Genomic DNA, 16,755 nt, shown 5'->3' with positions numbered 1-16,755 from the left:
TGGTGTGGAAAACTCAGACCAGTGTGGGTGGCACCATTCCCTAGGCATGGAGTCCCGAAATATGCAAGAGTCAAGAAATATTGCTGAGCACGAGTAGTCAAGTGAGTGAGTGTGGTGCATGTGTTGATTTTCTCTGCTCTTGACTGTGGGAATTCTCATCTCGACTTCCCCATAATAATAATTGATTAAAGCTGGGAGTTGTGGTTGCAACTGTTCTTATTCCTCCTTGATGTATAATATTCCTTTAAGTATCTTCTGCAATGCTGGCTTTGGTGGTCACAATCTGCCGTGGTTCTTGAGCTGTCCTTATTTCTCACTTATTTTTGAAAAGATGGCTTTGTTGGGTATAGCGATTGTGATTGGCAGTTAGTTCCGTTCATGTATTTCCTCAAGTAATTGTACTGTGCCTCTCAAGTTTCCCTCAACTCCTATCTCTTGGGTTTTTAGGTGTGGTCTCTTGATCCTACTCCAAAATTTTTGGATTCTTTTGTTTAGCCTTTCAGAAAACCAACTGGTTTGTTTTGTTGACCCTTTGTGCTTCTTAAAATTTCCACTCATTTATTCGTGTATGAGTGTACGTTCATGTATGTGGGTACGCGCATATCACAGTGTGTTTGTGTGTGGGTACATACATGTCACAGTGTGTTTGTGTGTGTGTGTGTGGTGTGTGTGGTGTGTGTGTGTGTGTGTGTGTGTGTGTGTGTGTGTGTGTGTGTGTAGTGTGTAGAGGTTAGAATGACTTCTAAGAATCTGTTCTCTCCTGCCACGTGGGTCCTGTGGCTGAAGCTCAGGCCACCAGGTTCAGCAGGCGCCTTTCCCTGCTGAGCCATTTTCCTGGCGCCTTCCTGTGGTTTCCCAGCTCCTGTTTGTTCACTCCTGCCCCATCTTTGTTATTCCCTTCCTTCTACCCTGGGATTTGCTTTCTTCTTTGAGTGGCATTATAAGGTTCATTGTTCCCATGTTCTAATTTAGGTGCTGTTTCTATTAACTCCCTCTTACTGCTGCTTTGCTTGCCTAGAAACTTTGCTACACCATGTTGAGGGAAATATTAAAAAAAAGAAAATAGAACTTGAACATTCTGTCGCTTGTGCCTCTGCCCTGGCGGCCTGGCCGGCCATACACTAAAGGGCAATGGCCGAACTGTATTTATCTCACAGAGATTCTGACTCTGAACTCCACAGCCGCTTCACCCAGCTCGATAGGTTCCCACTGGCGTGTTGCTAGTACATAAAGCACACCAACCCAGCGCTTCAAATACCCCACGGCCTTTGTGGAGCACCTCAGGCAAACCCACACTTGGCCACCATACCTTCCTCTCTGGAACCCAGATGAGCTGCTGCGTGAAGGAAAATGCAATGCAAACTTAGTTCAGAAACAATGGTAACTCAATCTCTGGGCGCAACAACTAAAACCTAATCTTGTAAGCCTTATTAAAATCTGATCCTTCTAGTGTTGAATCCTTGCAGATCCGTCATGATACCAGGAAACTCTAGCAGCTACATCTTACCCTCTGCTGTCCCGGTTCCAAAGAGACCTCTCTCCTGCTTCCTCTCTTCTGTCCAGCCTGGGAATCCCACCTACTCGCCCATGATTGGCTTCTTTGTTCATTAGGGGATTGGTTCACAAGAACAGCACCAGACCCATCCACAACAATACCACACTTTAATTTTCATTTATTACAAGAATATTTTTTAACTTGTTTCTTCATTAACCCAATGGTAATTCAAGAGCATATTTAATTTTCCTGTATTCAGAATTTTCTGGTATTTCTCCTCTTTATTTTCTAGTTTTATTCCATTGTACCCATAAATATAGGCCTGGCATGAATTTTGACTTTTTTGAGTTTGTCGAGATTTGTGTGGTGGCTGGACACTGTTCCATGGACTGAGGTAAAGGATGTAAATTCTGGGGCTGGAGAGAAGGCTCAGTGGTTAGGAGTGCTGGATGACCTTGCAGAGCCCTGGAGTTTGGTTCTTAGCACTCACATCAGACAGCTAAGAACCAACTGTAACTACAGATCCAGGTGACCCTAGGCCCTCTCTGACCTCTGCTGGCACTGAACTCACACACATACAAACACACACACATACCTATAGACCAATACCCTTAAAATGAAAAATCGAATATATAATTTCTAAATATGGAAATTCTGAAGATGGTGGAATTGTTTGTAAATCACTGTTAGATCCATTTATTCTATAGCCTATTTATTTAGTCATTTATTTGGTCTGATCTCCATTGATAAAAGTAAGGTATTGATGTACATAACTATTACTGTATTGGGTTCTGATCTCTCTTTCTAGATCTAATAAAGCTTGTTGTATATAATTCTGTGTTCACCACTACATCCCTATGGCTTAGTGACTCCCCCTTGTCAAATATATCCCTTTATTGTTACACAGTGGCCTTCTTTGTCTTTTATTTTTTTTAACAGATTTTAATTTAGAATGGATTATCTGATAAAGGTAGATCCACTCTTATTGACTTTGGGTTTTCTGTCTAACGGGCCATCTCTTCCTGGCCCTACAACTTTTAGTTCACATGCCTTTCATGGTGAAACAATACTAGTTTCTTGTAAGCAGCATAGAGATGAGTTTGGTTCTACTTAGTTGTTTTATATCTTTGGATCAGAGATTTTAATCCAGGTAACTCTAAGGTTATTATAATGTGATAAATGCCTGTTCCTGTAAGTTTGGTTGTCTCCTGGTTGTTTTGTAGAATTTTCTTTTTTGCATTATTACATTTTCTGTGGGGTGGAGGCTGTCTGTAGCGACTCGGGTTGGTTCATTTATCTTCCAGTTGTTTGTGGAACTGCTTTGCTCACTCAGGTTAACCATCCGTGCCTTTATTTTATAACAGTAGCTTCCGGATGTAGGGGCTCTTTAACCATTTCTTGTAGGACAATCACAATGATGACTAATTCTACATTTTTGTGTACTTTGGAAGGCAAAGTTTCTGTTCATACATGGATTATACCTGATGTGGAAGCCCCAGCTCTTGAAGCACTAGACTTACAGATACATGCTACCTTCCCCAGCTCAGCAGCTATTGAGTGTAGTTAGTTGTTAATACCTCAACAAAATGAACCAAAACCCCTTACTTAGAAATTACTGATGATCTAATGCAGTTGCACTGTTATACTATCTATTTTTGTCTTCCTCATATTTGGAGCCTTAAAAGTCTGTTCCTGATGTTGGAGCAGTGGTCCTGGGGCTCTTACTGTGCAAGAAGCAGGCTCTAGATAGACACCGGCACTGCTCAAGAGCATATGCCCAGTTGCCTGAACATCAGCCTCCACATCACCGTCTCTTACAAGTGGTGAAAGCTGTGATTCTTATCCTGCACATGCTTGACCTTTGCAGGGGACCTTGAGGGTCACTGGACTTTGGTTAGCACCAAAGAATTTAGAAGCCATGGAGCATATAGACACAAGCTAACAGGATGTTGTGCAGTCTAGGAGACCACAGAGGAATGACTCTATTTCCTTTACAACCCAATTTCAGAAAGTGAATGATGTTTAGCCAGCTATCCATGTATAAATCAGAAGCTGGTATTAAGGGGTTTACTCTATTCTTGTTCCAAAGGAGGAGGCTGCAGGCAGGGTGAAGACAATAGAGTTTTTTCTAGTGCTTTAGAAGTCAGGAGAATCGTCTCTGGAGAGAGGAGACAGGGAAATGAAGAGCCAAGAGCCCCAGAGGGAGCTTGACTGGTCTCCCAGAGCTCTTCCCTGGTGCTTCAGGGAACCTTGTACATATTGGCAGATTGATAGTATGCATGCCCAGTGATGGAAAGGGACAGATGAGGCATAGGTGGCCTAAGCCACCAAGATAAAAACCAAATTGACTCAAAAGCAGGACTGGTCATCTTATCAGCCTGTCACCTCAAACAGTAGGGAATTGAATCGGAGGCTTCCAGTTTCTCCCATTCTCCAAACCTGACCTAGACAAACCTCACAGAACACAGGGAACAAGGCAGGCTGGCATGCAGGTGGCAGGGAGGGGATCTGCAGAGGGGAGGAGGGCAGGCTGTCTGCCTTACACTCCAAGGTCTTAGGATCCAGACACAGATGTCCATTGAGAGGCCAGGGGCTAGGTCTCAGCAACCCACCCAGCCTTTGTGCCTAGGAAAGTCGGCAGCACCTTCGAGGGAGGGGCACCAGAAAGAACAGAGGCCCAGTGCAAGGCCGTGCTAGGCTGACAAGAACAGTAGACCTGCGTGATTTCACTGTGTGTTTGCTGATGACCTTGGGCAAAGTTTCTCTCTGCACCTGTTCGCAGGCGTGTGAAAGGGAATCTAGACCTTGCCCAACTGCAGTTCTTCAGAGTTAAGAGAGTTTATTAATACAGAGTTATCCCCAGGTCATGTGGCTCACTGGTAGAGCACTTGCCTACCATGCCAAGTACAGGAGATCCTGGCTTAGATCCTATGTCATAGAATGACTGGACATGGTGTCACATATTTATAATCCTAGCACCTGAGGGCTAGAGGCAGGAGAGGCAGGAGTTCAAGGTCACTCTTGGCTACATCACAAGTTTGAGACCATCCTCAGCTGCATGAGACTCTGACTAGGAAAAAAAATTTAATTATTCTCACTACCTCAAACTACTATCAGGCAAAGTTGGTCAATGACCGTGGGGTTCTGAAGTGGTACCTTCTGCTTTGTGAATTGTGGGAGAGGGTCACCTGCCACTTCCCCAGACTCTGCACACAATGCTTATTTCCTAGTCCACAGCATGCTACACTGAGGCCAGAACCCTGTCCCACAGGTAGAGTCTCACTTCCCCTGGGAAAGGCTGAGTCATCACGCTTTCTCCACCAAGAGAGCCAGAGCAACACCCTCCCCCCACGCCTGCTCCCCCAGCTTAGCAGAGTCTCTGTAGCGCACTCCCTGCAGGGAGAGGTTTCACTGTGAGCTCAGTAGACTAGGTGATCTGTAAGGTCAGGACCGTGTGCTGGCTTCAATTTGCAAGTGCAGCTGTGAATTTCAGGCTGTCACATTGTGCTCACTGTCTGGTGACAGTCACTCTTAGGTTTTTTTCACCGCAAAGCATTCTTTGAGGTGGAAGGAGGGAGTAAATTCTGCAGGAACCACCCACACTCAGGGGCGTTCTGGTGTTGCCTAAATACTGGTGAGACGATATGAGCCACGGTGATCACCCGGAGTGGCCCTGCCACCTGGATCAGACTCAGAGAAGCCAGATTAGGGCTTCAGCAGGGAATATCGCAATAAGTCAGAGCTCCAGAGATCACAACTGCCAACTTACCTGGACCATCAGACTAAGCTTAAAAACAAAAACAAAAACAAAACAAAACAAACAAACAAACAAAAAAAAAACAGGAGGGGAAGAGGTGGGCAAAGGTTCACTGTGATCTCTGTCGACCTCTGGTGGCCACACTAAGTGGAAGCAGGCAGCAGAAGTGGTGTGAACCCAGGGCTAATGGGGTGGGAGGGGGGGGGAGGAATTGAAATGCAGGTGGATTGGAAGCCAGTGGGGGCCTCCTCTCGGTCAGCTCAGTCACCTGTCATTTCAGGCATGTGACATTGGCGGAATGAGCAGAGTGTACTCCAGAGCCTGACCCAGCTTTAGTCCCATGTGTCCATATCCTACCCTGTGCCTTTGGCAAGTGAAGGGGGCTTAACAAGAGAGAAGGGGGGTTTAGGGAGTGTGGCACAGCAGTGTGGGGGAAGGGGGTGCCTAGGCAGGCCCATGCCCAGGCACCTCTTTCCCCTGAGGGACCACACACACAGACATGATATAGAATAGAGTTTATTCAGGGCAGAGGATGGGAGTTAGAAAGAGAGAGACAGAGAGAGACAGACAGAGAGAGAGAGAGAGAGAGAAGAGAGTAGATATATGGGGGCAGGCCATGACCACTTGGAGAGAGGGGGGAGGGGAGGAGAGCCCAATGGGCAGAGAGGTGAGAGTGTGATGAGAGAGAGAGAGAGGAGGGGCAAGTAGCCCCTTTTATAGTGGGCCAGGTCTATGGGGCGGGGCATACCTAGCTGTTGCCAGCTAAGTGTGGGGTGGAGCTTAGACAGAATACCAACAGCAAGGTCATGTGTGCCTCTGTCTAGGTCACCTCACTTGCCCACCAGGACACACACCAAGGTGGTTGTGAGTCTACACACAATGTGTAATACATGGCAAGTAAGCCAGGGATACACTGGTCCCTGCACAGCACACAGACTAGGGGGGACTGGAGTGCTAAACAGAAGGCAAAGCAGAAGGAAAACCAGACAACCAACCTGACATAACCACAACAAACAACTCTGTGGCTACCTCCTGCCTCCACCACTCTTCCTGTTGTTGTTCCCTGGGACTGGCTCTGCAGACCAGGTTTGCCTTGAACACCATCTGCCTGTCTCTGCCTCCAGAGTGCTGGGATTAGAGGTATAAGCCACTGCCACCCTATTCTCCACAAATTTTTAATTACATTATAAGCTTCTAGGCTATCCATACTTTGTTCTTCCTTCTTCTTGGGCATCATTTGATCTGTGAATTGTATCTTGGGTATTCCAAGCTTCTGGGCTAATATCCACTTATCAGTGAGTGCATACCATGCGTGTCCTTTTGTGATTGGATTACCTTACTAAGGATGATATTTTCCAGTTTCACCCATTTGCCTAAGAAATTCATGAATTCATTGTTTTTAATAGCTGAATAGTATTCCATTGTGTAAATATACCACATTTTCTGTATCCATTACTGCATTGAGGGACATCTGCGTTCATTCCAGCTTCTGGCTATTATAAATAGGGCTGCTATGGCCATAGTGGAGCATGTGTCCTTATTACATGCTGGGAATCCTCTGGGTATATGCCCAGGAGTGGTATAGCAGGGTCCTCTGGTAGTACCATGCCCAGTTTTCTCAGGAACCACCAGACTGATTGCCAGAGTGGTTGTACCAGCTTGCAATCCCACCAGCGGTAGAGGTGTGTTCTTCTTTCTCCAGATCCTCTCCGGGATATGCTGTCTCCTGAGTTTTTGATCTTAGCCATTCTGACTGGTGTGAGGTGAAATCTCAGGGTTGTTTTGATTTACATTTCCCTGATGACTAAGGATGTTGAACATTTCTTTAGGTGCTTCTCAGCCATATGATATTCCTCGGGTGAAAATTCTTTATTTAGCTCTGTACCCCATTTTTAATAGGGCTATTTGGCTCTCTGGAGTCTAACTTCTCTTAGAAGGGGGAACAAAATATCCACAGGAGATACAAAGTGTGGAGCAGAGACTGAGGGAAAGACCATCCAGAGACTACCCCACCTAGTGATCCATTCCATACACAGTTACAAAACCCAGACACTATTACTGATGCCCACATGTACTTGCTGACTGGAGCCCGATATAGCTGTCACCTGGGAGGTTCTGCTAGTGCACAACAAATACAGAGGGGGACACTCTCAGCCAGCCATTGAACAGAACACAGGGTCCCCAATGGGGGAGCTAGAGAAAGGACCCAAGGAGCTGAAGGGGTTTGCAGCACCATAGGAGGAATGATATGAGCCACCCAGTACACCCAGAGCTCCTAGGGACAAAAAAACATCAACCAGATAGTACCCATGGTGTTACCCATGGCTGCAGACGCACAGGAAGCAGAGGACAGTCTTGTTAGACATCAAAGGGAGGAGAGGCCCCTGGTCCTGGGAAGGCTGGATGCAGCTGTGTAGGGGAATACCAGGACAGGGAACTGGGAGGGGGTTGATTGGGGATCAGGGGAAGGGGAGATGGCTTATGGGACTTTGGGGTGGGGACCACAGAAGGGGAAATTATTTAAAATGTAAATAAAGAATTTATCTAATTAAAAAAGAAATCCTAGGGGCCCCAGACTGTTGAGCACTGTCACCTGACCCCTCCTGGCAGGTTCTACAGGTTCTCTAGCTGCCTTCTTCCAAGTGCACCCAGTAGCAAAACGCACGACGTGCCAAGATCCGGGTTCCTGCTTTGTCTGTACCATCCTCCTAAAGGACTGTGTTTATTCAGCAAAGCCCTAGGTGTTCTGGCACGTCGTCGACCCTCTGCGGTGAGACCTAGCTGACAGAGTCTGCCTATGGGACACTAGTGCTCGCCCTGCATTCAGTAGCTCTTGTGCTGAGTGACTTTCAGAATATTCTTTCATCTTTATAAACCCAGGAGACACATTTGTCTGCAGCCCCCCCCCCTCTCCTTCTCATTATTGTTGCTTTATGGAAACCTAGGCCAAGTCTTGGGTCAACAAACAGGAAAGTCCATGTGTAGCAGGTCTGGGAACAGAGGCCAGGTGTGGCGACTCTTCTGGAAGGTCAGGCATTTCTGGACTAGGAACTCTTAAGCCCCTAGAAAGAACTCGCCATTAGCTGGGTTTTTGTTTTGTTTTAATTAGAGGGAAAAAATTCTAATGAGTTGTGTAAGAGTCAGGATTACTGGTAATACCCGTGGGTCAAGGGCGGAATGTCAGGAATGTGTTGGGAAGGCAGGGCGCTCCTCCTGGGAGGACTTGGGTTTGGGTTTTGTTGCTTTGGTTTTGTTTCCCCTTCACTCTGGGCCTGAGCAGGTTCCTCCTGACAGCACAGGAGCAGGAGCCACACAGAATTTCACTCCCGTCCAGGGGATCCTGAGAAGAGACCCACATCAGTCTGAAAGATGCTGGGCAGGAAGATTTTATTTACAAATTATAAAACTGTACCTCAATATCTGATTTTGCAAAACCAGATATGATTTATGTGAAGGCTTTGGGAACTCGTAAAATTCAAACATCTCACATTCGGGGTTGCTGCTTTGAGCGAGAGGAAGCTGCGGAGCAGCTGGGGGAACATGCTTACGTACATGCTTACATACGTGCTTACATACATGCTTACATACATGCTTACATACACGGGTGGAAAGGAAATGGGACCAGATGACACTGAGAGGGCTCAACAAAGGGCAGATCCGGAATGCAGCGTACTAGAAAATTCTGGAAGGACACTGAGGGGTCTGGAGAGCCCTGGCTGCTGTAACAATGGAGAGGTGGGCTCCCCAAGATTGCTGTACCCAAGAGAAATGCCCAGATTCCATCTGCAGCCAGGCCAAACCAGTTATCTCAGGAAGTTGGGGTGCAGAGATCAGCTCCCTGTAGTCACAGTGGGAGGACAGAGCTGGCACAGTGGTCAGACCCTTTTCAGGGTCTCCCCTTCTAGGGAGCCGTGTGAAATGGTGACTATGGGGAGCCTGTTAGGAGAACAAGAGAGAGCACACAACTGTGCTTGCCAGGGAGGTGGTCAGTCTTAGGAAAGGGGGATCTGATTCTTAGTTGTCACGTTGAGTAATTTCCCTTTGTGATTTTTCTGGAATGAACTATTCAGGGCTCAGCATCATGGTCACCCATGGCTAACATCTCATTGACATTCCCTGCTGACCACCCTCAGTCTCTCAGAGTGGCCCTGGGGCTGGCCAACCCCGTAGCTCCCAGCATTTATTTACATTGGTGCTTTCTTTCTGTACCTCATTCCACACAGCTGGCTGGCCACCAAGCTCCCCAGATCCCATCTTCAACTCCCCAGGAATTACAGGTATGTACCACTACACTTGCCTCTTTTATGTGGGTTCTGGGGATCGAACTCAGGTCCTCACACTCGTACATGTAGCATAGCATCCAAACTCCACAGCAATAAAAAGATAGAAAACAATACAAGAGCCAGGATTCCTGTCAGGTGACAGTTTATTGTAAGGAAATCTTGCTTCATCCATGAAGTCAGACCCATGGAGGTAGCTGTGATAAAAATGTCTCTTCCCCATGACAATGTATAGTAACCAATCCCTACTGGAAGACCCACCAGAATATACCAATTGTCATGGTGGAATGACTCTCCGGAGCAGGAAAAGCAAATTTATAAAAGCCATACAGTGATTGTCTTTTCAGCATCGCATTTGGCAACATGTATGTTTTTACACGAGATATTTTTAAGCTATCTAAAGAAAATGCTCTTGAGCAGGATTAGTTCTTAAAGCAATAAACAGAAGAAAAAAAAAACATGTATATAAGAAAACCACAGAATGCTCAGGGATTTGCGCTGCGAAGGACCTGAAGCCCTGATCCCCACTCTGTCCCAGGATGCACCTGTCAGGATCACAGGGAAGAGATGAACCTGGGACTTACAAACCTCTCTCTAAACCTCAGTCCAGTGTCTGTGCTGCCGGCCATGCTGCACACACCTGCATTACAGCCCAGGAGACATGCCCTCATCCGGTCTAGCCTCCTCTGGGCGTGTGGGGTGAGGGACTCTACTAGTGTTCCCAGTGGTAGCCTCTGCTCTCCCTTTCAGGAGCTGTCTTCCTTCATGTAGTTAGCTCCATGGCTACCAGATAGAACTAACTGGAAAAAGGACTGGCTGATTTTTGTCAAACCCCAAAACAAACACCCCTTCCTCCGGGTCTTGATTTTTGTCACCTGCATCTCTGGGATGAGCGGCTGAGGCATTTCTAGGATTAGTGCAAGTATCGAATGATGACATGAGACGATTCTAGGAGCCAAAGAATTCTTGTGAGTTCTGGGGAACCAGCCAACCAACTGCAGGCTATCAAGTTCCCAAAAGGATACTCAGAGGCTGCCTACAGAGAGGTTCAGCCTGCACCTCACTCTCCTAGATGGTTACAGGAGGGCAGGGCTGTTTGGTTTTTTTGAGTCGGGGTCTCCTATATCCCAGGTTGGCCTGGAACTGCATATATCTCCAAGGCTGACCTTGAACTCTGGATGCTCCTGCCACCACTTCCTCAGTGTCAGGATCACACAGCATGTCGCACCACACCTGGTTTATAGAGTTGGGGATTAAACACAGGGCTTCCTGCATGCTAGGCAAGCACTGTCCAGCTGAGCTCCATCTCCAGCCTGCAGACATCTTTACTCCTATTCACTGTGTTTCCAGTGCCAAAGTCTGTGCCTGACACATTTTGATGGGTACATATTGGTTAAATGTCAGAATGGATGAGAGCACAAGTCTCTCCACACCCAGTGAGGAGACAGGCCAGGCCGTGCCCAGCTATGTCGAGGGAGACAGTGGCTCTCGTGCTTTGTAACAGAGCTTGGTTCTCTGGTAGCAAATGCTCATCCTTCAGATCCCTTCTCTTTAAATCTAGTTGGGTGAACTCTGATCTGCAGTGGACAGGACCTTATGGTTACCTGGTCCCCAGGAGTTCCACATCAGGAAGCCTGGGGACTCTGCCTCAGTGTCCTGTCGCCTCTGCCTTACACACACAGGCAACTCACAAGGCTCTTTCATAGGTGGCTGTCACAGTTATGAGGAGACACGGGTAGGCCAAGAGATATGATATATATATATATATATACATACATACCCAGCATCCTCCCAAAACTACCTTGGCATCATGTGCTTGCCCTTTGACCTCACCCCTTCCTGGCATCTGTTCCTCAAAAAGCCCTTCAAATGACAAACACCCCCAATCCTTTTTCCCATTATTCCAAGCTCCCACTCAACCCCACCCCCACTCTGTCCTTCTTACACATCCTCCAGCTTTCAAGAACATCTCTGCATTCCTTCTTCCATCAGCCCCACACCCTCGCACTCATCCCTTTCCCCAGGAACTTCTGGAATCCTCCCTCCTCATCCTCACATTCTAAGCCCATGAGCTTCATCTCAAGGCCCCTCCTTCCAGGCCTGAACGAGCTTCGCTTGGAGGTCTGTCATGGAGGAAAAGGGCCAAGGAGACACAACAGGGCTCTTGCCTTCGAGAAGCACAGCACTTGTTAAAAATCTCATCTGTCTCCCGTTCTACTTGGTTCTACTTGCTTGAAAGAAATGGGGAGTGGGAACTGCTCTTCGCATGGTTCAGATAAAATAAGCAACCACGACCTCAGACTCAGCCCTACGTAAGTGCCCTTCCCCAACCAGCAATGAGCCGTTTTCCCATACAAACCAATTACAGATTTCCAGTGCTAATTTTTCCACTTTCTGAATCCCTCTGGATTCCAGAGTAGCCTTCACCCTCCTTCCTTTGACTCCAGCTTTTTAATATTTGAGATCTGGTAGCTTCATATTTTAAAAGATAATCAAGATCAATGTGTGAACTTTACAAAGATGTCACACTCCAAAGGCTCTGGAACATTCTAAAGTAGAACAGCAGTCCTTGAGAAGGTCTGGTTTAAAAACTGTACAGTCTATACATCATTTCATCCCTACATGTCCCTATATCATTACAGCTGGCACTGGAACCTTTCCAGGGGCAGGAGAAGGAGTGATGGCAGACAGCAGTGCACAACAGGGCTTTGTCTTACCCTCAAATGTCCCAGTTAGGTCACCTGAAACTTCAATAGCTCCCTATCTAAGATCCAAGGTTACTCAACCACGCAGAGGCCCCGGGAGGAATGTGAGGTGGTGGCCGTGGGTCTGACTCCATTCACAAGCCCTATTTAGTGCCTCCTGCTTTGTGTAGATGGCTGCAGAGCCCTGTCGGGATCAACAGGCCTGGAAGCAGACTCAGATCTGGCTGGTGATAGTGCTGTCTTTGGGAAAGGTATAGCCCAGCGGGGCTTCGTAGAGGCTTCCGGCATCACTGCTGAGGTCATCGTCGTCTGAGTCGTCCAGTACTTTAGCCGACAGTGTCTTAAGCCTGCAGAACACAAAGGAGATGTTTCTTGACCCTGGCTAGGGCTTGCCTCTGATTTGGAGATGAAGGAAAGGATGTTGGGCTCCTGACCTCCACCCCACTGCTGCATCCACAGGCATGAGTTTGCCAGCTCGGGATATTTGTCTTAGCAGCAGGTACAAACTGCCTGTTACTCCTGTCTGATTGATGCTGATGGGGGAAGCTGTCAACAGTAGAACTGATTTCTCCCTTTGCCCAACTCTTTTGCAGATCAGGGTGCTTCTGATTTACATGGATCAAAACCACTTTTTTCTTCTTAGACAAGGTCTTATGTAACCAGCCCATGCTGGCCTCAAGCTAACTATGTAGCCAAGAATGGCCTTAAGGTTTGGATCCTCTTAACTCTGCCTCTTAAGGACTGAGATCATAGGTCACACACCTATTTTTATGAGCTGCTAGGGATGGAACCCAGGGCCTTCTGCATGTGAGACAGGCACTCTACCGACTGAGCCCCAGACAATAATGGCCTAATAGTTTATCAAAGCATTCTCTCTTGCCCACCGAGTCCCACCGTGGCGATATACTGATGACCTTCAGGTGAGTTCTCAGTCCTGTGTGGTAGGATTCTCAGTGAGCAGAGCTGTCAGCTTCTGAGAGCTACCTGAAGCAGCAGGCATCGAACCCCAGGCACAGACAGTCTCCACCAAAGGCTCTGGGTGGGCATGAACCTGCACTCAGTCTTTACCTCAGTGTCCCCCACACTGGTCCCGGGGTAGGGAAACCCCCCCCCTCCAGCCCCACCAGCCCCACCCTTCAGCTTTCCTCAGAGTAACTTGGAAGATCCTCATTCTTAGAAGGGTATAGATGAGAACTTCACTCTCCAGCCAGATGGGAGATGCTCCTCCACAGTGGCGGGGATCCCTCAAACCTCTCTGTGCCTCAGGCTCTGCCTAACGCTGGTATGAGGGTGATGTTATTGAACAGATAGGGTGGTGACTCAAGTAGACACAGCCACTTTCACCTCAAGAACGGGATGACGCCATTAGCTACGGGCCTCGGTGGCCCCCTACCCACCTGAAGCCCTTCTTCATGGAGTTGAGCTGCCCCTGCAGTTGCTCATTCACTCCTATCTGCTCCTCCAGCTCCCTCTGCAGCTTCTTCTTAGAACTTTCCAGTCTGTCGATCTCCTCCTCAGCCTCCTCCACCTGGCGCTTCATGGCTTTCAGGCGCAAGCTCAGCTGCATGAGGAAAGATGGGGGACTTGAGTGTTAGCTGAGTGTCCAGCTGAGCTGGAAAAGCCAGAGCAGGAGACGCCGAGGACCTGGCTACTTTCCTGCCTCACAGAAAAAGTGAGAACATCTATGGGTGAGGGGAACAGGGGGCTCTGCATACACACCCCGCATGGCCTGGCCTGGGACACAGAATCTCGTGAGAGAGAGAAGGCAGAGGCTCTCACCTGGTCCTTCTGGTCGGTCAGTGACAGATGCTCATCATCCACCTGCATCACCAACTCCTTCACCTTCCGCTCCAGCCTTCGGTTGGTGAGCTGCAGGTTGGCCCGATCCCTGGGAATAGAGGAAGCAACACAGAACACACCCTCTGATTCCTCTACTTCTCAGCTGCGTGGGGAGCCCAGGCTGGAAGGAGGAGATGGGACTCTCCAGCTATAGGTGCCTGGTTAGCTCGGGGTCAGAGGAAAACAGCTGCACAGGAAGAAAGGGCTGCTGGTATCACAGGAGGAAACATGGAGCCCCAAGAAGGGCAAGACTCTCGCAAGGCTGCAGGACCAGAGCTCAGATGTGTCCTAGATGCTTCTGCTACCGAGCTTAACTTTTGAAGCAAAGAATCACACATCGCTGGTAGTTGGGGTCTATACCAGCCAGGCTTAGAAATCTTACTAAAACCATGTATATATATGCTGGGAACCTGCAAGGAAGGTTGGGGTGTGCTGGTCCTCAGATTGGGACTATGTGGGTAGCTCAAAAATCATTTTGTTAGGAGGAGTCCCATATCTTTCCTGCCCACTGTGGAAGAACCTCCCCACTCCTGGTAGGTGGTTGGTGACTTCTGTTTGAATACACCTGCCCTCAGGGCCACAGCAGCTCCCTGCCTCTAACCTGGCTCAGACTCAACAGGTTACAAAGTAGTCTGCCTTGTTAATGAGATGCAGACAGTGGCCAGCTGCCGTCCACACCTGAGTGTCTAGACGTCCAGGCACACAGTGCACAGCCAGGCTACCTCATCATTGCTTACCGTGGTGCAGCTCCCAGTTCTTATCTGAGAAATGGAGATGACTGTAAGTCTGGGCTTGGCTCTACCTTCCCTGGGGGCTGAGGAGGACTGGAAGAGAGCCTCCAACCCACCAGGCCTAACAAATGACTGTGGCCTACCTGGCCCCCTGCCCCGCTCCAGGCTGAGCCTACCTCTCTTCATTCTCCAGCCGGTCCTCCAGCTCTGCAATCCTGGCCTCCATCTGCACCACCAGGCCCTCCTTACTGGACCTGTAGGAACCCTCCAGGTGGATAATCCGGCTCTTTAAGTCTTTGTTCTGGAATCAGAGAGGGCGCCTGTGAGAGACTTGGTTGGGTTGGAGCATGCTCTTTGGGAGAAGCATCCTGGGCAGAGTGAGGGACTAGTCAGTGCCTAGGCACCAGGGGATTCCAGAGACTATTCCAAGGAACACCTTTGAACTCAGGTCTTATCACGTCACAGGAAGAAACTCTAGGCTGTTGTCTTATGGAGCCTGGATAAAAGGGCTGGCGTGTGTCCTGAGTGATCATGGAGGGAAGGGGCAGCAGCTCCTCTACCAGTGTTTTTCAGCGGCAGGCTGGCACGAATAGTCTGTGACAGAACTGATGTAACTGATCCTCCTCAGTCGCTTACTTTTTCATAATGCGATTATTCACAATGGCGTTATGCTCTCCCACTCTGATGACTTTCTCAACACTAGCTATAATCAATCATGTCTAAATACTGTGTTAAAACCTTCCTTGACTGCTAGTCTACCTTAAATGTTGCACCCTACTGCAGACATTCGGGGCCAGTTTCTCAGTGAGTCACCTTGTCAGTCAGGAGTCTCCTTGACCTGGAGCCTCTGTCCACTCAAGAAAATGACAGTGGGCCATCAGCAGTGAACTTCAGAGTCAGCCTCTGAGAAGGGCCGACACTGTGATTGAGCACAAACCTCACTTCAATGCCCCACATACTGACCCTGGAGTAGGGAAAGCCCCTGCCACATTCCCAAAGGAGAACACCAGAAGCCCAACATGAGGGAGCGTGAGGCAGAAACTCATGGAACCGCTGGCTCACCTGTCTCTCTAGGGAAATCTTGTCACACTCTAAGTCTTGCTTGGCAGCTTTCTCTTGAAGTAGTTCACTCCTCATCTGTTCCATCTACAACAAACAGAGCAAAAGGGGTTAAAACTTGGTCCTCATACTCTCTGTACTGACATGGTTCCAACAGAAAATCAGGTTTTCATGAAGACAGGGCACCCATCGTACTGCTTGCTCTTGAGTAGAAGGATGCTTTTGATCCTTTGGCAAGTATAATGATAGTTAACTAAAAATAACAATAGTAGTCACTGTAGCTAACTCTGCTAATATATATTGAATTGCTCACGTTGCATATTCATCTGTAGGTCCCAGGCATGAAGACCTATTTATTGGGTCTCCCTGTACTATGGTTCAGGGACCATAGGTTCCTGGTGTCACAAGCTTTATTGTCACCTATACCTGATCTGAAAAAGTTAGGAACAGTGCTTCCTATATCTGCACCACAGATTGCCCTAGTTCCTAGTCTGCAAGCCCACATATGCTGCACAGTCTCATAGGCACCTTCAGGAGTCATGGCACAGAGACATTGCTAACATCAAAGATAAAGATATTACCACAGGCTAGACCATCACAAGCAAACCTATTTCTGAAAAGGTTTGAGATGCTCAAAGTACCTCAACTAGATTCACTCAAAACTGATGATCACCAGGGTTATTATAGTCAACATGTCACAGGTATAAGACAAATACATAATCATAAAAGTAGCTAGAAGAAACTGTCAGACCATATATAAGAGAGGGCCTACTAAACTTAAAGCAGAGTTCTCAACAGGAACCTTAAAGGGTAGGCACTATATTCAAAAAACGAAAGAAATAACACTTAGACACCTAATACTATACCCACAGTTAGTCCTAATAAGTGA

General features: G+C 47.8%; 1 protein-coding gene across 1 annotated transcript in view; it reads right to left on the bottom strand.

Annotated features, from left to right (window-relative positions):
• Positions 1-9,980: 9,980 nt before the first annotated feature.
• Positions 9,981-16,755, bottom strand: part of Cgnl1 (cingulin like 1) — a 157,559-nt gene continuing 150,784 nt past the window's right edge. The window contains exons 15-19 of the mRNA XM_052187858.1: positions 15,870-15,953; positions 14,984-15,108; positions 14,017-14,125; positions 13,635-13,798; positions 9,981-12,584 (exon numbers count right to left, since the gene is read on the bottom strand). Coding sequence (XP_052043818.1) covers positions 12,452-12,584; positions 13,635-13,798; positions 14,017-14,125; positions 14,984-15,108; positions 15,870-15,953 — 615 coding nt within the window. The 3' untranslated portion in view covers positions 9,981-12,451. The remainder of the gene's footprint in view (positions 12,585-13,634; positions 13,799-14,016; positions 14,126-14,983; positions 15,109-15,869; positions 15,954-16,755) is intronic.

The sequence above is a fragment of the Apodemus sylvaticus genome, chromosome 7, assembly GCF_947179515.1.
Source record: "Apodemus sylvaticus chromosome 7, mApoSyl1.1, whole genome shotgun sequence".
In the NCBI taxonomy this organism is placed as follows: Eukaryota; Metazoa; Chordata; class Mammalia; order Rodentia; family Muridae; genus Apodemus; species Apodemus sylvaticus.
This window is presented reverse-complemented; position numbering and strand designations above follow the sequence as displayed.